The 26,914-nt window shown below is 43.8% G+C and overlaps 1 protein-coding gene across 1 annotated transcript; it reads left to right on the forward strand.

Moving 5' to 3' along the window:
- Positions 1-10,666: 10,666 nt before the first annotated feature.
- Positions 10,667-12,944, forward strand: LOC308535786 (tigger transposable element-derived protein 1-like; the record flags this gene model as incomplete). Its single annotated transcript, XM_081114788.1, has 2 exons — positions 10,667-12,049; positions 12,867-12,944. 2 exons carry the CDS (start codon positions 10,667-10,669, stop codon positions 12,942-12,944), a joined length of 1,461 nt encoding a protein of 486 aa, XP_080970914.1.
- Positions 12,945-26,914: the final 13,970 nt, after the last annotated feature.

The raw sequence follows: 26,914 nt of genomic DNA on the forward strand, positions 1-26,914 counted from the left end.
CCTAATCAACTGAAGTACAATGGCCAGGGAAAAGTGTATACTTGTATTATTATTTATTTATTATTGAATTAATTTCCATACAACTCTAAAGCTACTTTACCACACCCTATATTTACCTCCTGCCTTTTATAATCTGTCTTCTGCCTTCCCCATCCCTAAATGCATTCATTCATTTTCCTTCCATTACAAGATTAGTTCATATTTTCCATAATATTGTAAGCACTACAAGGTATCTATTCTTTAACAAATATTGGTCTGTTTCATGCTACACAGTTATTTTGAGATTGAACACTAATGCTTATGTGAAATGCTATTTTTTATTGCGGAGTACTATTGTGCTCTGTGTATAAAAACTTTATCTATTGATCTGTCTATGGTTTTTGTTATTTCCAGGTTTAGGGTATTATAAAAATTTTTCTGGAAATATTGTGTTCACTTCTTTATATAAATGTGTTTTACGTATCTAATTGTTATGGTGTAGGTGAGTGTTTTGCTTTTGAAGACATGCAAAACTGTGATCTAAAATAGTCATTCCCTTTGTCTTCCCAGTTACACACAATAATGAAAATTCTTGTGTGTTTTTTTTATCCCTATAAACACATGCAATGTTTAATATTTTTAAACTTTAGCCCCCAAAATAAGTATAGTGTTAACTTGTTTTATGGTGAGCATTTCTTTATGCATTTATTTACACTGTCTTTATCTATTTTGTTGAAAGTTTTGGTCAGAAACTTTTGCAATTTTTAAAATGAATTTAGGATTTAACCAATAGGAGCACAATTCAGCGTTAAGAAATCTGTATTCACTGTACTCATTCTTTAAAGACCCAACTGATGTCATTGGCAATTGGAATTATATGTTTTGAATACTGGAAGCAAAATTGTTTTTCTCAACTTTTATCTTATGCACAATTTAATGCCCACTTTCATGATACACTTTTAAGTTAAATCTATGTTGCTAACATTCTCCACCATTTTTTTTCAAGTCAAAGCATTCTATAGTAAATGAAGTGAAGTTAAGTTCTGTACTATTTGTCAATTTTCCTGGTGGCAAATACTCTAATCATAATGAGTTTCAAACTGTGAAAATGTTGGCGCTGAACATGGGCCTGCTAGGATATTTCAGTAGCACATCATTATATTTTGTTTCCAACATGCTGATGCAGTAGGTACAAATTTACGCAAGAACATTCATGATAAAATAAATTAATGGGAAGTGGCAACTTTTAATCATTTTTTAAAACTTTGATGTAAGTGTAATTGATTTAAAATATACATTCAAAAATATATTTTTATTGATTTCAGTGAGGAAGTGAGGGGGGATAGAGAGAGAGAAACATGAATGATGAGAGAGAATCACTGATAGGCTGCCTCCTCCAGGCACCACAATATGAATCCAGTCCAGCACCTGAGCATTTGTCCTGACCAAGAATCGAACAGTGACCTGTAGTGTCATCGGTTAACATTCAACCACTGAAGCACACTTGTCCGGCACTCATAAGATTTTCAGGAATCCCATTCAACCTGCAACCAGGGTAGCAATGAGCAGTGGCAGCTTATCTTGGCCTAGCCCCCTGAATCTGCGCTCAAGGCCTCCTTTACTCTGAATGCCCAGTGAGTTAACAGCAGTTAACGCACTTTTCTAGAGAGTTAAAGGAACCTGGTTTAATCTCTCTGCTGTTCCCTGTTCTATCATAAGGCCTACATTTTTTCATTATCCCCAGCTCCAATTATTGTACCCTCAAAATCTTCTGAACTCGTGTTGTGAAATATTTTCTAACATGAAGTAATGAACTCAAACACTACAGACCAAGCTGAGGCAGTTCCGCTCCAGGCTGCTTCCTGTTCCTGAGCACAATTAGGGACATCCTCTATAAAGACCAATTAGGTATGATTTTGCTTAGAAGACTTGGGAGAAAACATGATGGTTCTCATTCACATTGGTGTTTTTGAGTCAAATCAATTTTCACACGATTCTTTTTTACTGATTTTTTTTAGAGAGAGTGGGAGATGGAGAAACATCAATGGTGAGAGAGAATCATTGTTCAGCTCTCTCCTGCATGCCCCCTACAGGGATGGAGCTCCCCAACCTAGGCATGTGCCCTGACCTGGAACAACCAAAGAAACCTTGATTCATGGGTCCATGCCCAACCACTGAGCGTTGCCATGTGGCAAACTATTGTTTTTTATTGTTGACTCTTTTACAAACAGACCCAATTTCGCCATCCTCATCACCCTTTGCCTCCCTCTACCCTGCCCCCACCATGTCTAGGCACTCAGCATATTATTGCCTATGACCACGGACTACGCATATATGGATATACTTTTAAAAATATATTTTTATTTATTTTGGAGATAGGAAGAAAGGGGGAGTGATAAATACATCAATGATGAGAGAGAATCACTAATTAGCTGCCTGCTGTGCATCCCCACCCTCCCCCAACTGAGAATTGAACTTAAAATCCATGTATGTTCCCTAGTCTGGAATAGTACCATGACCTCATCGATCAGAGGTCAATGTTCACTCAGTGAGCAATAAGAGCTGGGCTATATTATTTTTTTTTTAAAAAAATTTAATACGTATTTCTGATCATTGATAGTATTACAGATGTCTCCTATTTTTTTGCGTGTGCATATATTCTTTGGAAGAACTTTCCCAGTTCTCTCCACACACCACACAGCTCTTCTGGGAGATCTGCCAGTCTGTTCCATTTACCAGACTCTGGGCCCATATTTTCCTTCTCCAGGGCCACTTTCCTTCTCCAGGGCCACATCACCTTTATTCACCAAGGTCATTGCCTGGGATGCTAGTCCTCCCCTTGTTGTTGAGAAAACTACATTACCCAGAAAGGAATGCGCCCCCCCCATGGGCGGAGCTAAAGGGCAATTTTGGATTCAGCGCATTTGGTGAGGGCGGGACTTCCGCCTTCCTCCTCGTGGCGGGCATTTTGACCTCTCAGTTTCTCCAAGGACTCACAGACCTCAGCCCACCTGGCGTGAGGAGGAGGAGGCCTAGGAGGCAGCGTCCTTGCTGTGCGGGGTGTGTCTGAGGCTGGTTCAGCACCAACAGGCTGGGAGTGGGGCCTCCGTGCCGCCCAGGCTCCTCTCTGCTCACAGCACTCAGTCAGCCTGACCCCGTTTAACCCCCCAGCCTTGGGGACCGGCGCCTCTCTGGTCCTGCCGCCCAGGTTGCAGCCTTCAGAACAGTAAGTCACTCGGGGGTGACACGTGTTGATGGGGGAAGAGGGTGAAAGGCTGCAGGGCCGCCTTGTAAGGACACGGGGGTGGGGCTGAGCCCGGAGGATTAGGAAAACCCGGGACTCCTTTGGGTCCAAAGGCAACAGAGAGATGAGGTGAGGTTTTGCACGAGGAGTTTTACTTTCACTCTCAGGAAGCTGGGCCATAGATGGTTGTGAAAAAAAAAAAGAAAAGGACATTTTCTGAGGTAGGGTTGTGAAAAAAAAAAAGAAAAGGACATTTTCTGAGGTAGGGTTCTACGTTTTCCTAAATTTGTTCAGAGGAAGGACAGACTAGAAGAGAGAGGACAGGAGCTGTGGACAGGAAGGGGAACTCCTGTGAATGGTAAGGGAACTGGCAGAGTGAGCCCTGAGGACTGAGATAATTCAGGCATCTCAGGGGCACCTGGCCTCTGGGCTGGGCAAGGGTACTGAGCAGCCTGAGCCCATAGAGCTTGGTGGGTGCCAGGCTCTCAACCGACCATTTTCATTCCTCAAATTCCTGCAAATGCAGAATGAATTAGGTGTACAGGACGGAGAAGATTATTTCAGAGCCTAACACCCTTGTGGCCTCTGAGAGAGTGGTGTCCTGGGACTGTATAGCTCTAGCCCCTCTTTTTTTTTTTTTTTTAATTTTTCTGCGGGGTGTGTGTGCGGGTGTGTGCGCGGGGTGTGTGCGGGCGGGGGGGCCGCGGGCCTGGCACGGGGCCTCTAGCCGCTCTTTTAACCTTGGACCTGGGCACTTTGAACAGATACTAAGCTCAGAATCCTAAGGCCATGACGAGGGCTTCATGAAGGGGACCTTGTTTCTGCAACCAGTGTAAGAGTGGGAGGTCGTCCCGGGCATAGGTTCCAGAATGTGCAAAGGCTTGGAGTGAAGAGGGAGCTGATTCAGGAACTGGCAGGTAGGTTTTTAGAAAAAAAAAGAACAAAATGTATATCTATATCTATATCTATATCTATCTATATATATCTATATATATATCTATATATATCACTATATCTATATCTATATCATCTATATCTATATCTATATCTATATCTATATCTATATCTACATCTATTTATCTACATATATATTGATTTTAGATATAGGAGCGGGAGAGAGACAGAGAAACAGTGATTAGCCAGAAACAAGGATTGGGTGCTGCCTGCACAACCCCTACTCTGGATCCAGCCCACAATCCAGGCATGTGACCTCACCAGTGCATGGGTCTATGCTCAACCAACTGAGACACATCAGCCAGGACTGTGGATCACTTTAATACAGGGAGTCATGGTCAGGTTGGTAATGGTAGTAGTAGCTCAGAAGGGACATTGTAAACCTGGGGACTGGCTTTTCTGCTGGGGCCACTGTTTGTGTGAGGTGGGTGTCACAACAAAGCATAGGGACAGAAATTGTCATATAGAGTTCAGGGAGAGATCATGGTTTTGCAGTGACCAGGGCCTTTAAAAGATGAGTGGACTTGAGATTAATTGGAGGCTGAAGAGTAATTCACAGAGATGACACGGGTTGGTACATACTTACTTCTCTAAACACTCACCAGGAGTTTGTTGTGACCCTTGATGTGGCCTGGCTGTGGGGAGTTGCAGTCAGCCTTGTGGATTCGCTCAGAGGCTTGAGTGGGCATCTGTGAGACTCACTGGGCATCGTGTAGCGGGCCATCGGGGCTGGGACTTGAGTGAAGGTTAAGTAGAGAGATGTTGTCTGTGACTAGTGAAGTGACATGAAGTGCGGCACCAGGGGAGGTGGGCTTTGGATATCTCAGATCAGATTGTGGTTATTCAGAGGTTAGATTGAAGGGAAAAAAAAACAGTCATGGACAGAGGCCTTCATAGCAGGACTCAAGCCTGCCTTTATGAGGTGGATGATCAGAATCTGGGCAGTACTTGATCCTGTTTGAATTTGGCAAACATTGTCTGGACCACACATGCTGAGTAATAAGTAAGAGGGTGAGGCAATGACTGTGGGGGCTGTGACGTAGGAGTGCAGGTGTGAGAGAGGTGTGGTAGAAAGTGGGATGTGCACTTGAGGAGGGAGTGTGACTTCATGGTCAGAGCCCCCTGACATTGACATAAGAATGAATGAAGAGCCCTAGCTGGTTTGGCTCATTGGATAGAGGGTCACTCTGTGGACTGAACGGTCCCAGGTATGATTCCGGACAAGGGCACATGCCTGGGTTGCAGGCTCGATCTCCAGTAAGGGGCGTGCAGGAGGCAGCCAATCAATGATTCTCTCTCATCATTGATATTTCTATCTCTCCCTCTCCCTTCCTCTCTAAAGTCAATAAAATATATTTAAAAAAAAAGGAATGAAAGGAGAGTTCATTTCTCGTGGAGTCTGGATGAAAACATAAGGGTGATTTTTGGGTAATTGCCTAAAAAGGGGGGTGTTTTGGTGCTACCTGCCAGGTTCAGAGCTTAGATGACATTTGTGTACCCTCCTGCCTTTTGTTGGGGGTGACACACTGATTGTTAGGAATGAGATAGCATACATCAGTGGTACCCAGGCTTGAAAATCTCCACAGGCATGAGTAAGGGAGAATGCTAAGAGAGAAATGGATTATGGAGGTGGTAATCTATAATTTTGGAAAATAAGATAATTAGGAAACAACCCATCCTCACCATGGCAAATTTGTGTTACCTTTGAAGTTGTGCCTCTGGGAATGAAGCTGTGTGAGAGAAGTGTTGTTCAAAGAACTATGTGCAGCAGGTAGTACAAAGCTATGGCGTCAGCACTCTGGGATTGTGGTTGTAGGGATGAAGTGTGTTGTCATGTTCTTGGTATCTTTGAGGAACAATCTGAGCGACTACAAAGGTAATGGCTGACAAGACCATATCAAATCACTCACACTCCCTTTCTGTGCAACATCTCTTCCTACCCTATATTCTTGACGCCCACTCTACTGTCAAGAGGAAGTGTGGCATACGTGAAATCCCAGAGCTCAGTCATCTTCTATCTGCTCAACTGCCTTTATTGTGGGAAGACAAAATATCAGTAGAAATATAAGATGACAGTGACTTTCATGTGATGAAGGCCTGGTATCTTCTCTGGTGTGTGCAGTGGAGGGGGAAGACTGATATGGAGGGTGGGACTATGACAGATTTGGAATCTTAGGACTGAATCTGATCCTGGGCTATACTGTCCCCATTATGAGAGTATATCAACTTTGAGGATGTGGCCATTGCCTTCTCTCAGGAGGAATGGGGGCTCCTTGATGAGCCTCAGAGACTTCTCTATTACTATGTGATCCTAGAAGGTTTTGCATTTGTATCATCTGTAGGTAAGACCTTCACATTCTCCCAATGTCCTGAGATGATTACCTCTCTTCCTTTATTCCTCTGATGTAGCTTTCGCTCTTCTACAGCCAGACCATGGGCTCTGCTAATTTCCCCCACTGTCCTGTCAAATGTGCTGTGGCTGCCATGGGTTAGGTCTGTGGAAAGCCCTGAGTGAAGGACTCCACAAACATTGCCTCAGATGATGCAGGATCTGTCTGGGAGTCAGGAATCTTACAGACAACTCAGTGCGTCCCACTGCTGTTCTTCTCCCTGGCAGGGTGACTATGTCCAAATCCATGGCTTCCATTTCTACCTCCTTCCTCTAGCCAAAGGTCCTTGGTGACTGCCTGTGCCAGGTTATGGTCTTTACTTACATGAACCTTGAATTGTTCTTACAAGATCACACTTAAGTTGTTTGTAATATTATCTTCTGTAAATATGATTGCAAGCCAAATTGCTCTAGGCCAGTGCTGGCTGCCCATCTCTGTCATCTTTCATTAATACTTGGAATATTTCTGTTGTGCATATTTGTAGAGAAGAGTGTGCAGGATGAGCCCTGAATTTTTTTTACAGGATGAACATGCAGTATGGTCTCAGAAGAGGCCTGGCCCTGTTGAGTTGCAACTGTGGGCTAGATATGATATAAGGGTGGTGTTTAGATGATACCAAGCACCTGCTCATTTCCATCATTGTTTAGGTGCAAATACCATGGGCAATAGCACATTTCTACCTTTTCTTTGTCATACTTGACACTGTGCTAACTTGTCATTTCACCTGTGACTTCCTGGCATATGACTACCTTCAACTGTGTGGCCTTTTTGCATCACCTGTTCCTCTGCATTGCTCCATCTTCAATATTCTCTAATATCGACCTGTACATGTGTTATGAGATGCACATATAAGCTTAAATAGTTCTTGAAAACCAGCTACTAATTTATTGAATACTAGAGGCTCCGTGCCTGAAATTTGTGCATGGGTAGGGTCTCTATGCCTGGCCGGCGATCAGGGCCAATCAGATTCCCTGCCTCCCCACCTCCTCCATCCTTTCCATCAGGCACCCTGCCACCTCATGGTTCCCCTTGCCTCCTCACCTCCTCCTCAGCTCCTTCCCTCCCTCCCTCAGCGCCCTGCTGCTGCCATTGGTCACCCACCATGTTCCACACTGCCCCCTGGTGGTCAGTGCACGTCATGGCAAGCGATTGTTCTCCTGGTCGAACTGCTGAGGGGACACTTCATATATATATATAAATTTATATAAATAAATTTATATATTTATATAAATAAAAAATATATATAATTTCTTGGAATGAGAGATAACTATATTTCAGCACAGCTTTCCATGTCACCAGCAGACAATCCATGCTGAACACTCTTAGCAGAAGAATCAGCTGATGATCCTGCTTTTCTTCCACGTGCTGCTTGCCGCGTGTGTGATATTTTGTTTGAGGTCTTCCTTGTTTTTTGATCTTCAGTAGCCCAAACCTTCATCGCAGTATCTTATAATCCTTCCTACAGATCTTTTATTGTCATTCAATTGCACAGAACTAACGGGTTATATGCAACACACTTTTATAAAGGGACTTCCACCTGTCACTGCAGTCAGCATTCAGTTTCTCATCATTTATTTTATTTTCACGTTGTTGCCATAAAACGGATGAGGAAGCCAATTCTGAGCAGATTGTGTATGTTCCAGGAGCGTCACAGGTCTGGACTGTTAAGACAGTCCCAGCAACCCAGAAGACCCATCTTTTTCTCAGTCTTAAAAGATATTTTGCACCTGATTGAGTTACAAGCAGCATTCTTTGAGCAGAAAGCCTTCATTAGTGATACATGTGTGAGAATCTTCTGTTTCAGTGCAAACGCACACCAGCAACAGAGAGACGCCAGTTGACAGTAGCCCTGGAAAGAAGATACGGACAGGGCCTCATTTGTGTCCCAGTGCAGCTTTTACTTAATACTGTGCCTTCGACCACTAGGGAGGTTGGGAAAGACTTGCCAGCCATCTCAGGCATTCTCCAGCACCAGGCCACTTTTATTTCATTTTATTTTTTTTAAATATATTTTTATTGGTTTTTTACAGAGAGGAAGGGAGAGGGATAGAGAGTTAGAAACATCGATCAGCTGCCTGTTGCACACCTCCCTCTGGGGATGTGCCCGCAACCAAGGTACATGCCCTTGACCGGAATCGAACCTGGGACCTTTCAGTCTGCAGATCGACACTCTATCCACTGAGCCAAACCGGTCAGGGATAGGCCACTTTTAACACTGGGGAGCCACACAGTGGTAGTGACATTTCACAGGAATTTCTCAGTGGAAGAGGTCATGACGAGTGGGGTGAATGTGAAAAAGCTGCCAGCCACAACCAGAAGGTTGTTCAACATCAGGTTGTCTGCTCCAGAGAAGTGAATTATAAATGTAAAAAATGTGGGAAAGCTTTTAGATAAATCTTTGACCCCATTCATCATAGAAGAGTTTACACTGTAGAAAAGCCATACAAGTGTAGTGATGGTGGGATGTCCGTCATCCTGAGGTCCAATCTCATTCAACAACACAAAGTCCACACAGGAGAAAAGATGTATGAGTGTCGTGCTTGCAGGAAGCCCTTTAATCAAAGCAGTATCATCGCTCCACACCGGAGAGTTCACACTGGTGAAAAACCTTATGAGTGTAGCGCATGTGGGAAGTCTTTTACCCATAATAATCACCTCCTTACCCACAGGAGAGTTCACACTGGAGAAAAGCCCTAAGAGTGTAGTGATTGTGGAAAGTCCTTTAGGTAATACAGTAACTTCGCTCAATACCAGAGAGTTCACAGTGCTGCAAAACCTTATGAGAGAAGTGAATGTGGGAAATATTTTACCTGCAATAATCACCTCCTTATCCATAACAGAGTTCACACTGGAAAAAAGCTATATGCATGTACTGATTGTGAGAAGTTTGTAATCTTTATTAATATCCCTGGTGTAAATACTGTCATCGTTGTGTGGTTCAAATGGCCAAAATGATGGCTCTCAACATGGACATGATAAGATATTTCAGTAGCACCTCATTATATTTTATTTCGAATATGCTGATACAGTGTTCAAATATGTTCAAAAATTTTCACAATAAAACAGTAAAATTATTGGGAAGTATCAAGTTTAAAACTTTTTTAAAAGATTGATTTCAGTAGAATTGATTTAAAATGGACATAAAAAAATACACTTTTGGTGTTTCCCTGCATGCCTGCATTGCTGATACCAAGTTCCTCCTGCCCTTATCAGTTCTTCATTCTCGCCCTATAAAATAATTGATGCAATAATTCAGTCTCACATTGAAATACCTAACTTTTTTTCTTGTAAAAAAGACACTTATGAAATCCCATGAATCCTATTCTAGCCTTCCACCACTATCTGTCATCAGATGGTTTCTGTATCTACCTATTCTCAGGTACATTATTGGGTAATTTTACTTAAAATGTCACATATGTCGGATCGAGGTCAAACAGCTAAGTGGGTCAGCGAATAATTTCAGTAATGGAAGGTTGCAAATTCCAACGCTGGTCACATCAATTACAAGTTACTCAAAGAATGTATAAAATTAATGGAACAAAAAAATAGATCTCTCTCTTTCTCTCTATACAGACAGTCCTCGTGTTACTTCGGACTGGACATGTGTTGTTTCGTGGTTACGTCGCCATCTGCAATTTATTAATATAAAAAAGTCCCGTCATTTCTATGTAAGGCGTTTGCAGCAAGTTTGCTAGGGAACTAGTTGGCTAGCGGAGCGGATGAATGTCCTCACGCGGCGCTATAGGAGGAAGACGCTGTCCTTCAGTCGCCATTTATAAGCCATTTTGGATTGTGCTTCATTTGCTCTCTTTTGTGTTGTTATTTTGAACACTTTTTGCCCTTTCTTATGGCTCCTAAGCGAAAGGCAGATTCTTCCGATGGCAGTGCTACGAGAAGAAGGAAAACCACAATGGAAGTGAAAGTAGATGTAATAAGACGCTCAGAAAAGGGTGAAACATCGAGAAACATCGGCCGGTTGCTTGGCCTCAGTCCTACGACTGTCTCAAGGATCATCCGCGATAAAAAGCGTGCACTTGACCATGTGAAAGAATCCGCACCTATGAAATCAACTGTGATTACAGAGCAGCGAAGCGATCTCATGATTGAGATGGAAAGATTATTAGTGCTTTGGCTGCATGACCAGCATCAACGGCGTATCCCAGTGAGCCTGATGGTGATTCAGGAGCAGGCTAAAAGATTGTTTGAGGCCTTGAAAAAAGAAAAGGGGGAAGGGAGTGAAAGTGGAGAGTTTGTGGCTAGTGAAGGTTGGGTTATGTGTTTTAAGGCTCGTGCTAATTTGCATAATCTGAAGGTGCCAGGGGAAGCTGCTAGTGGTGATGCGAAAGCAGCAGGTGCTTTTCCTAGTGCGTTGGCTGAGATCATTAGGGAGGGGAGTTACTGTGATAAACAAGTGTTCAATGTGGACGAGACAGGCTTGTCCTGGAAGCTTATGCCTACACGTGCGCACATTGCCAAGGAGGAGAAGACAGCATCAGGCCACCAAGCCAGCAAGGAGAGACTGACTCTGCTACTTGGGGCGAATGCTGCTGGTGACTTCAAGCTGAAGCCCTTGGTGTGTCTGGCCGAGAATCCAAGGGCACCCAAGGGCATATGGAAGGGTCAAGTACCTGTCATCTGGAAATCTAACAAGAAGGCCTGGGTGACACTTAGCATATTTGAGGACTGGTTCACCAACCATTTTGTGCCAGAAGTGAAGGACTACTGTGCTTCCAGGGGGCTGCCCTTTAAGGTGCTGCTAGTGCTGGACAGTGCCCCTGGTCACCCTGCCGATCTGAATGACTTTCATCCAAATGTCAAGGTGGTTTACCTTCCACCTAATACCACCTCCCTTTTACAGCCTATGGACCAAGGTGTCATTTCTTTTTTCAAGGCCTACTACCTCCGAAGGACATTGGCTATGGCTTTTAGGGCAACTGAGGATAAAGAGTTGACTCTCAATGACTTTTGGAAATCTTACAATGTTCTGGTTGCTGTAAAGAACATTTCTGATTCTTGGGATGAAGTTAAGCAGACGGACTTGAATAGTGTTTGGAAAAAATTGTGTCCCCAGTTTGTGAATGATTTCCATGGCTTTGAGGATTCAGTTGAGGTTGTCATCCAGAATGTTGTTGAGCTGAGTAAGCAGCTTGATTTGGAGGTGGAGGCTGAGGATGTCACAGAGCTGCTGGCATCTCATGGAGAGGAGCTATGTACCGAGGACCTCATTCAACTGAAACAGCAGTTAATTGAAGAGGAAGACACACCAACCCCACAGCCCAAGAGATTTATAAGCAAGGAACTGGCAGGGGCCTTTGCCATGATAGAGGATGCCTTGGCAAGGTTTGAGGCTCAGGACCCCAACAGTGACAGGTACACTAAGGTTGCCAGAGGGGTCATGGATAGCCTGCGGTGTTACAAGGAGATTTGGGAGGACAAGAAGAAGGCATCCTTCCAGGCCAGCCTTGAACATTATTTTAAGAAGGTAGAGAGGCCTGCAACAGATCCTGTACCCTCTACCTCGTACGCCTCTCCAGACTCACCTGACCCAGTATCTCCAGCACCTTCTGCAGGTTCTGCCTCTCCAGCCTCACCTGACCCAGTATCTCCAGCACCTTCTGGAGGTTCTGCCTCTCCAGGCTCACCTGACCCAGTATCTCCAGCACCTTCTGCGGGTTCTGCCTCTCCAGACTCACCTGACCCAGTATCTCCAGCACCTTCTGCGGGTTCTGCCTCTCCAGCCTCACCTGACCCAGTATCTCCAGCACCTTCTGCGGGTTCTGCCTCTCCAGACTCACCTGACCCAGTATCTCCAGCACCTTCTGCGGGTTCTGCCTCTCCAGACTCACCTGACCCAGTATCTCCAGCACCTTCTGCGGGTTCTGCCTCTCCAGACTCACCTGACCCAGTATCTCCAGCACCTTCTGGAGGTTCTGCCTCTCCAGCCTCACCTGACCCAGTATCTCCAGCACCTTCTGCGGGTTCTGCCTCTCCAGACTCACCTGACCCAGTATCTCCAGCACCTTCTGCGGGTTCTGCCTCTCCAGACTCACCTGACCCAGTATCTCCAGCACCTTCTGCGGGTTCTGCCTCTCCAGACTCACCTGACCCAGTATCTCCAGCACCTTCTGCGGGTTCTGCCTCTCCAGACTCACCTGACCCAGTATCTCCAGCACCTTCTGCGGGTTCTGCCTCTCCAGACTCACCTGACCCAGTATCTCCAGCACCTTCTGCGGGTTCTGCCTCTCCAGACTCACCTGACCCAGTATCTCCAGCACCTTCTGCGGGTTCTGCCTCTCCAGACTCACCTGGCCCAGTATCTCATTCACCTTCTCCAGGTTCTGCCTCTCAAACCTCCTCCCCCCAGCAGCCCAGTGTAAGCCTGTCTCTCCCTCCTTTACAACATCCAGTTTGCAAGCCAACAACAGTAATAAAGGTAAGGATAATACCGTATTTACCCTTATATGTACATATGTGCTTTATGTTTTTTATTATTTACTTACCACAAGTAAAGGTCAGGAATTGTTATCTTTCTTTTAATTTTTTTTTAATATTTCACTTCATTACTGCTGTGTATGTGTGCCATGTGAGTGACATAGGTTCTTATGTAGGTGGGTTCTGACTTATGGCAAAAATTGCATTATGTCACGCAATCGTAGAACCAGATATATATATATATATACACACACACACACACACACACACACACACACACATACTAGTAGCCCGGTGCACAAAATTTGTGCACTCGGCGGGGGGGGGGGCCCTCAGTTATTAAACATTTTAGGGCACAACACTGACCACATTGATGATGGTGGTGGTCTTGTCAGAATGTGTTATATTATGCAGATGAAAATCTATTTAAACAGATTTGATGTAGATATTTTCAAAGATGGAAGAATTGTCCCTGTCAACTATTTTAGTTGATTCATATCTTCACTAATTGCCATCATTGCAAAGTTTTCAGTCCCCATATGGATTGCTGGATATAATAGGTCATGCGCTGTCCCTGTCCTTTGTAGCCTTTGTTACCTTAAGGACTCTAGTTTTCCATTTATACGTTTAAGTACCAGCCTTACCGGCTTAAAAATGTAAGTTTTTAACACTGCTCTCGGTTCTGTATCCTTCTGATGAAAAGTGTAGTTGGGTTGCAGCACAAGAGAGAAATTGAGAAGGGGAATATTGAAGTAGTGACTACAGTAGGAGAAGAGGGAACTTTTTTCCCTGGCCACAGGCGCTGACGCCCTGGACCACAGGGCTGGCAGCTTCTCCGGGTGGCTGCAGCCTGGGACCTCTGGCCGGCAGCTTATCCATCACCTGGGCTGAAGCCAGCCCCAGGCGCTGGCGTCTGGACCAAAGATGGGTGGCTTCTACTTCTGAGGGCTTCTTTGTCTTCGTCTGTGCTTCCAGGGAGGGCAGTCAGTTATGTGTCATGAAAAATAGGCATCACCAATCGCAGAAGCCGGGTGCGGGGCTGAGATGCAGCAGCTGGGGACGCTGGCGGCGGCTGCTTCCCTGACCCCCTGCACCTGGCTTCTGCGGTCACGGTCGCTGTCTGTGTCCGCTTCCCTGCCCCACCCCCCAGGCTTCTCTGATCACCCGCTGGTGGCAGGGCAAAGGTGGCCTCCAGGGCCAACCTTGGCCCTGCTCCCTGGCTCTTGCCTGCGCCTGGGTTTCTGATCACTGTCTTCCATCCTTCCCCTTTCGCCTCCCATCATTGCGAGTATGCAAATTAACCACCTTCTTAGTTGGCAGTTAATTTGCATATCACCCTGATTAGCCAATGGGAAGCGTGTTGGAGCTATGGTTAATTACCATGTTTGTCTATTATTAGATAGGATATATATATCCCTATTTCTCTCTCTCTCTCTAAAACCAATATCTGTGTTTTAATCACCTAGTCAATCCACAGACATGTGAACACCAGCAGAGCCTAGGGGCCTGTGGTGACAAGCAGCCAAGTTTCTCTTGAGGGCAGAGCATACAATGACCCAGAGAACAGTATGGGAGGTGCCATCTATGTCAGTGTGGCAGGTGGGGAACCCAGGCTGAGCTGCACAATCACCCACAGGGGATGATGACATCAGTGTTGTCCCTGGGACTAAAAGCAAAGCGGCCAGGCACTAATATTGACAGACGAGTGAATGAAAAGGGAGTCCATTTCTTTTTTTTTAAGTTTCTTTATTGATTAAGGTATTATATATGTGTCCTTATGTCCCCATTACCCCCCACACTGATGCTCTCACCCGCCTGTTGTCGGTTTCCATTGGTTAGGCTTATATGCATGCATACAAGTCCTTTGGTTGATCTCTCCTCCTTACCCCCACCCTCCCCTACCTTCCGTCTGAGGTTTGACAATGATCGATGCTTTTCTGTATCTGGATCTGTTTTTGTTCATCAGTTTAATTATATTCATTATAATTATGTTCATTATATTCTATAAATGAGTGAGATCATGTGATATTTATCTTTCTCTGACTGGCTTATTTCATTTAGCATAATGCTTTCCAGTTCCATCCATGCTGTTGCAAATGGTAAGAATTCCTTCATTTTTATTGTAGTTTAGTATTCCATTGTGTAGATACCACAGTTTTTTAATCCATTCATCTACTGATGGACCCTTTGGCTGTTTCCAAATCTTAGCTATGGTGAATTGTGCCACTATGAACATAGGGGTGCATATATCCTTTCTGATTGGTGTTTCTAGCTTGGGATATATTCCTAGAAGTGGGATCACTGGGTCAAATGGGAGTTCCATTTATAGTTTTTTTGAGAAAACTCCATACTGTTCTCCACAGTGGCTGCACCAGTCTGCATTCCCACCAGCAGTGCATGAGGGTTCCTTTTTCTCCGCATCCTCCCCAACACTATTGTTTGTTGATTTGTTGATGATAGCCATTCTGACAGGTGTGAGATGGTACTGCATTGTCATTTTGATTTGCATCTCTTGCATGATTAGTGACATGGAGCATGTTTTCATATGTCTCTTGGCCTTCCTTCTGTCTTCTTTCGGAAAGTATCTATTTAGGTCCATTGCCCATTTTTTGATTGGATTGTTTATGTTCCTTTTGTTAAGTTATATGAGTTCCTTGTAAATGTTGGAAATTAAAGCCTTATTGGTGATAACATTGGCAAATATGTTCTCCCATGCAGTGGGCTTTCTTGTTTTGTTGATGGTTTCCTTTGCTGTGCAAAAGCTTTTTATTTTGATGTAGTCCATTGCCCTAGGACAGTGATGGTGAACCTTTTGAGCTCGGCATGCAGCATTTTGAAAAACCCTAACTTATCTCTGGTGCCATGTCGCATATAGAAAAGTTTTGATATTTGCAACCATAGTAAAACAAAGATTCATATTTTTGATATTTATTTTATATATTTAAATGTCATTTAACAAAGAAAAATCAACCAAAAAAATGAGTTCACGTGTCACCTCTGACACGCATCTCATAGGTTCGCCATCACTGCCCTAGGAGTAGTCTCAGTGAATAAATTCCTTTGGCATATGTCTTAGATTTTGCTGCCTGTGGATTCCTCTAGTATTTTTATGGTTTCCCATCTTATGTTTAAGTCCTTTATCCATTTTGAGTTTATTTTTGTGTATGGTGTAAGATGGTGGTCTAGTTTCATTTTTTTGCATGTATTTGTCCAATTTTCCCAACATCATTTATTGAAGAGACTGTCTTGATTCCATTGTATGTTCATGCATCCTTTGTCGAACATTAATTGGGCATAGTGGTTTGGGTCAATTTCTGGATTCTCTATTCTATTCCATTGATCTATATGTCTGTTCTTGAGCCAGTACCAGGCTGTTTTGAGAACAATGGCTTTGTAAGACAGCTTGATATCTGGTATTGAGATCCCACCTACTTTGTTCTTCTTTCTCAGGATTGCTGCAGCTATTCGAGGTCTTTTTTTTTTATTCCAGATGAATTTTTGGAAAGTTCGGTCTACGTCTGTTAAACATGCCGTTGGTATTTTAATGGGGATTGCATTGAATCTATAGATTTTTTTGGGTAGTATGGACATTTTGATGATGTTGATTCTACCAGTCCATGATCAAGGTTTGTTCTTCCATCTTTTCATGTCTTCCTCTATCTCTTTTTTCAGTGTCCTGTAGTTTTCCACATATAGGTCTTTTACCTCCTTAGTAAAGTTTGTTCCTAGATATCTTAATTTTTTTGGTGCAATGGGAAATGGGATTGATTTTTTAGTCTCCCTGTAAGTTCACTATTGGTGTATAGAAATGCCATAGATTTCCTGGTGTTAATTTTGTATCCTGCTACATTGCCAAATTTATTTATTAAGTCTAATAATTTTTTGATGGAGTCTTTAGGGTTTTCTTTGTACAGTAGCATGTCATCTGCAAAAAAGGACGGTTTTACTACTTCTTTTCCAATTTTGATGCCTTTTATTTCTTCTTCTTGTCTGATTGCAATGGCTAATACTTCCAGTAGTAGGTCAATCAGGAGTGGTGAGAGTGGGCATCCCCGTCTTGTTTCTGTTCTTAGGGGAAATGGTTTTAGTTTTTGTCCATTGAGTATGATGTTGGCTGTGGGTTTGTCATATATGGCTTTTATTATGTTGAGGTATGATCCTTCTATTCCCACTTTGCTGCGAGTTTTTATCAAGAAAGGGTGTTGGATTTTATCAAATGCTTTTTCTGCTTCAGTTGATATGACTGATTTTTATCTCTCAATTTGTTTATGTGATGTATCACGTTTATTGATTTGCAGATATTGTACCATCCTTGCATCTCTGGGATAAATCCTACTTGATCATGGTGTATAATCTTTCTGATGTACTGCTGGATCTGACTTGCTAGAATTTTGTTGAGTATTTTGGAATCTATGTTCATGAAGGATATTGGCCTATACTTCTCTTTCATTGTGGTGTCTTTCTCTGGTTTTGGTATTAGGGTGATGCTGGCTTCATAGAACGAGCTTGGAAGTGTTCCTTCCTCTTGTATTTTTTGGAATAGTCTGAGGAGGATAGGTTTTAATTCTTCCTTGAATGTTTGGTAAAACTCCCCTGTGAAGCCGTCTGGCCCCAGGCTTTTGTTTGCTGGGAGCTTTTTGGTGACTGCTTTAATTTCTTCCATAGTTATCAGCCTATTGAGATTTTTAGAATCTTCCTGATTGAGTTTTGGTAGGTTGTATTTTTCTAGAAATATGCCCATTTTTTCCAGGTTGTCTAGTTTGTTGGAATAGAGTTGTTCATAGTACTTTTAACAATCCTTTTTATTTCTGTGGAGTCTTTGGTTATTTCACCTCTTTCATTTCTGATTTTGTTTATTTGGATCCTCTCTCTTTGCTTCTTGGTGAGCCTGGCTAGAGGTTCATCGATCTTGTTTATCCTTTCAAAGAACCAGATCTTGGTTTCATTGATCTTTTGTATTTTTTTGGTCTCTATGTCATTTATTTCTGCTCTGATCTTTATTATCTCCTTCCTTCTGCTCACTCTGGGCTTTTCTTGCTCTCTTTCTAATTCTCTGAGATGTTGAGATAGATGATTTACTACCATTTATTATTGTTTTTTGAGGTAGGCCTGTAAAGCTCTAAACTTCCCTCTGAGGACTGCTTTCATTGTGCCCCATAAATTTTGGATTGTTGTGTTTTTATTGTCATTATTTTGCAGGATGTTTTTAATTTCTTTTTTATCTCATTTGTAACCCAATCATTGTTTAATACAGCCGTGGGCAAACTACGGCCCGCGGGCCGGATCCAGCCCGTTTGAAATGAATAAAACTAAAAAAAAAAAAAAAAAAAAAAAAAAAGACTGTACCCTTTTATGTAATGATGTTTACTTTGAATTTATGTTAGTTCACACAAACACTCCATCCATGCTTTTGTTCCATCCCTCCGGTCCAGTTTAAGAACCCAATGTGGCCCTTGAGTCAAAAAGTTTGCCCACCCCTGGTTTAATAGCATGCTTTTCAGGTTCCAAGTGTTTGAGTTTTTTGGATTGTTTTTATTGTATTTATTTCTAATATTATGCCACTGTGGTCTGAGAAGATGCTTGGTATGATTTCAATCTTCTTGAATTTGGAGAGACTTTGCTTGTGACCCAATATGTGGTCTATTTTTGAAAATGTCCGATGTGCACTTGAGAAAAATATGTATTCGATGGCTTTGGGGTGAAATGTTCTGAAGATGTCAATTAAGTCCATCTGATCTAGTGAGTCATTTAGGATTGCTATTTCTTTGCTGAATTTCTTGTCTAGAGCTGCGGTTCTCAAAATGTGTGTCGCGACCCCATTTTCCGTCAAACGACCCTTTCACAGGGTTTGCCTAAGACCATCCGGCATATCAGATATTTACATTACGATTCATAACATTAGCAACATTACAGTTATGAAGTAGCAATGAAAATAATTTTATGGTTGGGTCACAACATGAGGAACTGTACTTAAAGGGCCAGAAGGTTGAGAACCACTGGTCTAGAGGATTTATCCAGTGATGTCAGTGGTGTATTAAAGTCCCCTACTATGATTGTATTGTTGTCTATCTCTCCCTTGATATCTTCCAGTGTTTTGTGTGTTTTCTTTATATATTTAGGTGCTCTTGCATTGGTTGCATATATGTTTATCAGGGTTATATCCTCTTGTTGTATCAATCCATTTAGTATTATGAAGTGGCCTTCTTATCTCTTGTTATGGCCTTCACTTTGAGATCTATTTTGTCAGATATAAGTATTGCTACCCCAGCTTTTTTTTTTTTCATTTCCATTTGCCTGAAAGATATTTTTCCAATCCTTCACTTTCAGACTATGTGAGTCCCTTATTCTGAGGTGGATCTCTTGTAGACAGCATATATAAGGTCGTGTTTTTTTTATCCATTCAGCCACTCAATGTATTTTGATTGAAGCATTTAGTCCATTTGCATTTAAAGTTATTATTGAAAGGTTCTTGTTTGTAGCCATTGTTATTTTTTTGTGCCTGTGTTCCTGCTTACCTTTTTATTTCTTCTTTTTGCAGCATTCCCTTTAGCAGTTGTTGCATTGCTGGCTTGGTAGTGAGAAAGTCCCTTAGCCATTTTTTGTCTGTGAAGCTCCTGATTTCCCCTTTAATTTTGATTGATAGTCTTGCTGGATAGAGTATTCTTGGATTCAGTCCTTTGCTTTCCATCACTTTGTATACCTCCTTCCATTCCCTTCTAGCTTGATGTGTTTCTGTTGAGAAATCTTTTGATAACTGATGGGGGATCCTTTGTAGGTAACTCTCTGTCTCTCCCTTACAGCCTTTAAGAGTCTCTCTTTGTCGCTAACATTTGCCATTGTGATTATGACTTGTCTTGGTGTGGGTCTTTTGGGATTCATCATGCTTGGGACTCTCTGTACTTGTGTAATTTTTTCTTCCCCATATCAGGGAAGGTTTCTGTCATTATTTCTTCAAATAGATTTTCTAATCCTTGCTGCTCTTCTTGTCCTTCTGGCAGCCCAATTATATGTATGTTACTTCGTTTTGTGTTGTCCCAAAGCTCCCATAGGCTCTCCTCTTGCTTTTTAACTTTTTCTCCAGTTGCTGTTCAGATTGGGCTTGTTTCTGTACTTTTTTGTAACTCAGTAATTCGGTCCTCTGCTTCTTCTAGTCTACTGTTGCAACCTTCCATGGTGTTTTTGATTGCAGCTATATCACTTTTCATTTCTTCCTGATTTTTGCATAGGTTATTATTGATTTTCTCCTCCATCAGGTGAATGAACTCTATGACCATTACTCTGAATTCTTTTCTTTTTTTTTGTCATGTTGCATGCTTTGTTTCACTTTTTTCCCTTCTTGGCGATCTTTTTCTTTCCTCTGGGGATTGTTTCATTGTCTCTCCATTCTATCACCAGAAGGTTCACATGTCAAGTAACGGGCCGTGTGTAGTGGGAGCTTCGCACCCCGCAAGTGTCACTGAAGAGCTCTGACACCAAGATGTGTGGCTGCCTTGGGTTGGTGGGAGCCACGCTCACCCAGGATCACATTCACAGGCACTTAATGTGGCCTCATGTTCCCACCTAGAATTAGGTACCCTGCCTGCACCATCCTGAAACACATCCCGCTGGCACGTGCCAAAAATCAGTCTCCTGACGCGTGCAGGAAGTCAGAGACCCCCTGTGTCCTCACCGAGAATCGAGTATCAGAGTCTCTGTTGCTTGGTGTGGTCTCACGCTGAGAATCAGGGTCCCTGTTTAGGCATGTGCCATGAATTGGAGTTACTGGCTCTTAGTGTGAATGCACTGGGAATCAGGGATCCCAGGTGCGTGCAATGAGAAACAGATTCAAGTCACTGGTGCTGCCTCTTGCATGGAAAATCAGGGTCCCCGGTCTGCTTGGGGGACCGAGTTGCACAGTCGCACTGTTTCAGCAGAAGGTGCACTCCTGCCCTGCGGAAAAAGCCTTCCTTGTGTGCTTGCCCTGAATCAAAGTCAGGTGGCACTGCCCCTCAGTGTGGGCCTGGGGTCTGGTCACATGAGTGTGCACTGCAAAAAACAAACTCCCGGTGTCCGTCACCCTGACTCACATTCAGCACTGCCTCCCTGTGTGGGCACAGGGTCTGATCGCCAGAAACAAACTCCCAGAGTTTGTGTCCCCAGGCTCAGATTCAGCTCTGCCTCCCTGGTTGGGTACAGGGTCTGGTCGTGGGAAACAAGTTCCCTGAGTTCATGCCCCCAGGCTCAGATTCAGCGCTGTCTCCCTGCGTGGGTGTGGGATCTGGTTGCGGAAAACAAACTCCCCAAGATCGCGCACCAAGGCTCAAATTCAGCACAGCCTCCCTTTTTGGGCACGGATTCTGGTAACGGGAAACTAACTTCCCGTGTCCACACACCCAGGCCCAAATTCAGGTGGAGCTGCCGCTGCTGTGTATGGGCAGGAGGTCTGTTTGAGCAGAGAGGGTCTGGCAGTTCCTATGCCTCTGCTGTCGGGGTGGCGGGGAGGGGAATTGGCTCTGTAACTCAGGAATCTGTGGCCTCGGTGTCTGGGTTCTTGGTGCCCGTGGGCCTGCAGCTGTGGTCGCAGATCTTTTACCCGAGTGACTGTGGGCTCCTTGTTTGCCACTGAGACCAGATTGGGTAATAGCAAGGCTAGGATCCTAGTCCCAAGCAGTTCTGTTCTTCAAGATGGTGCAGTCTCTGTGCCAGGGGTGTCCTCCCCGGAGTGTTTGTGGTGGCAGCAGGTTTTGCCATCTAGGACTGCTCTGTTTGGCAGCCCCTTGAAAAACCTGTAGCATCTAGCTGTCCCTAGCTCTCACTCACACACACCACACACGTCCACCTACACCTCTATCGCTCCCTCACTCTCTCACAAACCCTCCTTACCTTCTTGCTGGTCGCCATCTTTTTTGGGGGGGAGTCCATTTCTGATGGTGTCTTTTTGATATGATATGGGGAATTTTAGGATAATTCCTAACAATATGGGTTGCTGTGGTGCTACATGCCGGGTCCAGAGCTTAGGCGCCATATATGTGCCCACCTGCCATTTCTTATTGAGTGCTGACCCAGTGAACAATAAGAATGAGATAGCATACATCAGTGTCACTTGCACTTGAAAATTCCCACCAGGATGTGGAAAGAAGAAGCGAGAAGGGTGAGAGAGAAATGTATCACAGAGGTGGTGAACTAGAGTTTTAAGTAAGAAGCTGATTAGAAAACACCCTGTCCTTGTCATGGCTTACTTGTGTTACCAGTGAAGATGTGCCTTTGAGAATGAAGCTGTGAGACAAGTGTGGACCAAAGAACTATGGGCAGCAGGTAATGCAAAGTGATGGCCTCAGCAAACTGGGATTGGAGTCAGAAGTGTAATGGGCATTACCATGTTGTTTGGTGTCGTGGAGGCACAATGTGGAGGAAAACATGGGTATTGCCTGACAACACCAGTGTCAAATCTATCACATTCCCATTATGTGCAGCATTTCTTTCTCCCCTGTGTGCCTAACACCCACTGTTAAAAGGGGGCAGTGTGAATCCCATTTGAGGATCAGAAGACAGGTATCTTGTATCTGTTCATTTGCCTTTATTGTTGTGAGAGACACAGCATCAGTATAAGGAGAGATTGACTTTAATGGGACCAAGGGCTGCTATCTTCTCTGATGTGGGGAGTAGGGGAGCATATGGATGTGCAGGGTGGGGGGTATGGCAAACTTGGAATCTCAAGAGAGAATCTTATCATGGGATGTACTGTCTCCATTATGACAGGATATGAACTTTGAGGACGTGGCCATTGCCTTCTCTCAGGAGGAGTGGGGGCTCCTTGATGACGCTCAGAGACATCTGTACTGTGATGTGATGCTGGAAGTGTTTGCACTTGTATCATTCGTAGGTAAGACCTTCACATCTCTCCTAGTGTCCTGAGGTGATGCCCACTCTTTATTTATTCTCCAGACTTAGCACTCTCTCTCTCTCTCTCTCAAAGCCAGACCATGGGCTCTGCTCATTTCCCCCTCTGTCTTATCTAATGGGCTGTGGCTGCCAGTGCTGAGCTCTCAGAGAGCCCTGAGCAATAGACTCCACAAGCCTCCCTACCACCAGTTGCCTCAGAAACTGCAGGAAGTGTGTGCGTGTCAGCAGTCTTACAGACAGCTTAATGGGTCCCTCCTGCTCTTCCACCCTCAGGGAGGGTGACTATATCCAGATCCATGGCTTCCACTTCTGCACCTTTCCTATAGATAAGGACCTTGGTGAATGCCTGTGCCAGGTATCGTCTTTACGTACATGCACCAGAGATTGTTCTTGTAAGATCCTCCCTTCCATTGTCGTTTGTAATATTACCTTCTGTGAATACTATTGCAAACCGAATGCTATGGGCAAGTGATGGCCACTCACCTCTGTTGTCTTTCATTGATACTTGGAATATTTATTTTGTACGTATTTCTAGAGAAGGGGGAGCAGGGAGAACCTCGGTTTTTTCCAGAGTGAACATACAGGACGGTCCTAGAGGATGCCTGGCCTGGCTGTGTGGCAACTGGGGGGAGGTATGACATAAGGATGGTGTTCAGATTGTACCAGGAACCTGCTCCTGTCCAACAGTGTTTGGTGCAGGTTCCAGTGGCCACACCTCATTTATACCTTTCCTTTTCCACACTTGACACTTTGCTGACTTGTCATTTCATCAATGACTTCTTAGTTTGGCTATCTTCTCCTTTGTGTCATTTTTACATCACCTATTCCTCTGCACATCTCTTTCTGCAGTATTCTACAACATGGATCTAAGCAAGTGTTAAGAGGATCACATACACGCTTAAACACCCCTCAAACACCAGCTGCTTATGTATTGAATTTTACTTGGAAAGTGATGTAACCAACCTTCTGCACAGCTTGCCCATGTCACCAGCGGAGAAGATCTACTGAATGCTGTTAGCAGCAGAATGAGCTGGACAGTCCACTTATCTTCCATGTGGTGCTCACCATGTTTTTGCTCTATTTCTGTTGAAATCTCCACTGTTTTGTGATCTTCAGTGGTCAAGAACTTCACAGGGGCCTCTTATTACGCCATCCTATAGGTCTTTTATTTTCAGTCAATTGTACGAAACCAATGTAGTGTGTGCAACACAGTTTTATATAGGGACTTCCCCCTGTCACCAGAGTCAACATTCGTTTTCTCATTTCTCTGTTTTCAGGTCCTTGGCATAAAATGGATGATGTGGAGGCCTATTCTGAACACAGTGTATCTGTAGGAGAGTCTCAGGTCAGGGCTTCCAAGACAGCTGCAGCCACCCAGAGGACCCATCTGTGTAAGCCATGCTTCTCGGTGTTAAAAGATATTTTGCACCTGACTGAGTTACAAGTGGTTTACTTTGAGAAGAATGTGTCCTTAAGTGATGCGTGTGTGAGAGACTTGTGTTTCAGTGCAAACCCTCACCAGCAACAGAAGGATGGCAGTGGAGAGAAGCCCTGGAAAGAAGATATGGAGAGTGCCTCGCTTGTGACAAGTTGCTGCTTCTACTTATCTGGGGTGCCTGCAGCCACTATGGAGGTTGGGGAAGACTCCCCAGCCATCTCAGGGTTTCTCCAGCACCAGGCCACTCTTAACACTGAGGAGCCACACAGTAACAATGAGACTTCACAGGAATTTCTCAGTGGAAAAAGACATCCCCAGTGGGTTGAATGTGAAACAGCTGTCAGCCAGAAACAGAAAGTTGCTTATGAGAAAGGTCTCTGCTCTGGAGATACGATTAATGAGTATAATAAATGTGGGAAAGTGTGTAGACGAATCTTCAACCACCTTCAACACAGGAGAGTTCACACTACAGAAAAGCCCTACGAGTGTACTGATTGTGGGAAGGTCTTCAGTAAAAGCACTGCTCTCATTAAACACAACAGAGTTCACACTGGAGAAAAGCCATATGAGTGTAGTGAATGTGGGAAGTCCTTCAGTCAAAGGTCTGACCTCACTATACACCACAGAGTTCACACTGGAGAAAAGCCATATGAGTGTAGTGAATGTGGGAAGTCCTTCAGTCACAGGTCTGACTGCACTAGACACCACAGAGTTCACACTGGGGAAAAGCCATATGAGTGTAGTGAATGTGGGAAGCATTTTAGTCAAAGGTATTCCCTCACTGTACACCATAGAGTTCACACTGGAGAGAAGCCATATGAGTGTAGTGAATGTGGGAAGCATTTTAGTCGAAGGTTTCACCTCACTATACACGATAGAGTTCACACTAGAGAAAAGCCATATGAGTGTAGTGAATGTGGGAAGCATTTTAGTCGAAGGTGTTACCTCACTATACACCACAGAGTTCACACTGGAGAAAAGCCATATGAGTGTAGTGAATGTGGGAAGTCCTTCAGTCAAAGGTCTGACTTCACTAGACACCACAGAGTTCACACTAGAGAAAAGCCCTATGAGTGTAGTGAATGTGGGAAGCATTTTAGTCGAAGGTGTTACCTCACTGTACACCACAGAGTTCACACTGGAGAAAAGCCATATGAGTGTAGTGAATGTGGGTAGTCCTTCAGTCAAAGGTGTCACCTCACTGTACACCACAGAGTTCACATTGGAGAAAAGCCATAATTATGCAGGGAATGTTTTCTTTTCCTCACTTATTATAAGAACACTTAAGGGGCTCTGTGGGACCCTTTACATGAATGCAAACCCCTTTTATGGGAACGTACACTTGCTAGGTTCCTCATAAATTTGAGGTGCCAGTGAGACTTGAAGGAACTGCATTGTACTTGCTAACATGCCTTGACCTACAACCCAAATGATGTCACCATCTTTTTGTCAATGAAGAGATTTCACCTCTAACACCTGGCTCACCTGCGGCGTGTGCATTGGTCATCATTCCTGGGTGTTCAGGGGACTGTATTCTGTGTTTTCACATTTGCTTGAAGTAATTATGGTTCCTCCAAGCTCTTGGCAGTGTCTTTACTCATTTGCCTATGACTAGAAAATGGACCTGACCAGGATTCATCCAGAGCACCAGTTCTCAGCTAAGAAGTGCTACCTCTTTCAGGGATCTAGTGGTACTCACATTATGCTTTGATAAATTTGGGGAGATTCTTATTCACCAACCTGTAAACCGCTTGCTCTCCTCTGCTCTAGTTTAGGATCTTTTTTATAGGTGTGTTTACATTTGTCCTTTAATTTTGGTTTTATTCACTGCCACAGATGATTTGCAAACACAAATGTGATCTGTCAGTATCCAGAGATGAATAGATGTTCTGTTTATCCCAAAGTTTATGTGGTTTGGAAGGGAGAGCATGATGGCAGGAAATCACTTTTTGTCCAATATTGGCTTATTATTTATTGCAGCCCATGGCCTTGAAATAAAGACCACATGACTTTGTGCATTTAATCTGCAGCCTAGTGCCTCGATTATTGGTGAGGGCTAAGATCACTCTAAAGGGCGCTCTGCTTCTGTGACCAATATGAATCATGTTCTCTGTTCACAATATGTATTACATAAGCCTCAGCAATGTTTAGAGAGCCTGCTCTCCATGTACTGCAAAGGAGCCACGTGCTAGGAAGTATGGAATTTCATAGGCTGGGGTCATTTTTTGAAAGACTCTGAGGTGGAACCACAATTAGGACAGAAACCCTGTTTCAATAGTGAGTGGGAAAGCCTGCGGTAAATTAGATGAAAAGGGCCTCTTCTGAACATAAGGCCACGAATGTCCCAGGGCCTGTGGCTTGTGTGACCTTTATGTACAGACATTCTCAGGACCTCCAGAACTGTTTCATGTAGCTGAGATCATTGGCAGATAAAATAACCTTATGCTATTGTGTATTCCCTGGCCCCTCTAGAGTGTTTACATAAGGTAGATGCTCACCAGGCAAGAAGTCAAAGCTACAGGAAGGATAATCCTGCCATCTGTCCCAGGATGTGTCTTTTGTAAGCAGTTAGCATTCCTGTTGAATTTCATGGCA

Source organism: Myotis nattereri, assembly GCF_964212035.1.
Source record: "Myotis nattereri genome assembly, chromosome: 21".
Lineage (NCBI taxonomy): Eukaryota > Metazoa > Chordata > Mammalia > Chiroptera > Vespertilionidae > Myotis > Myotis nattereri.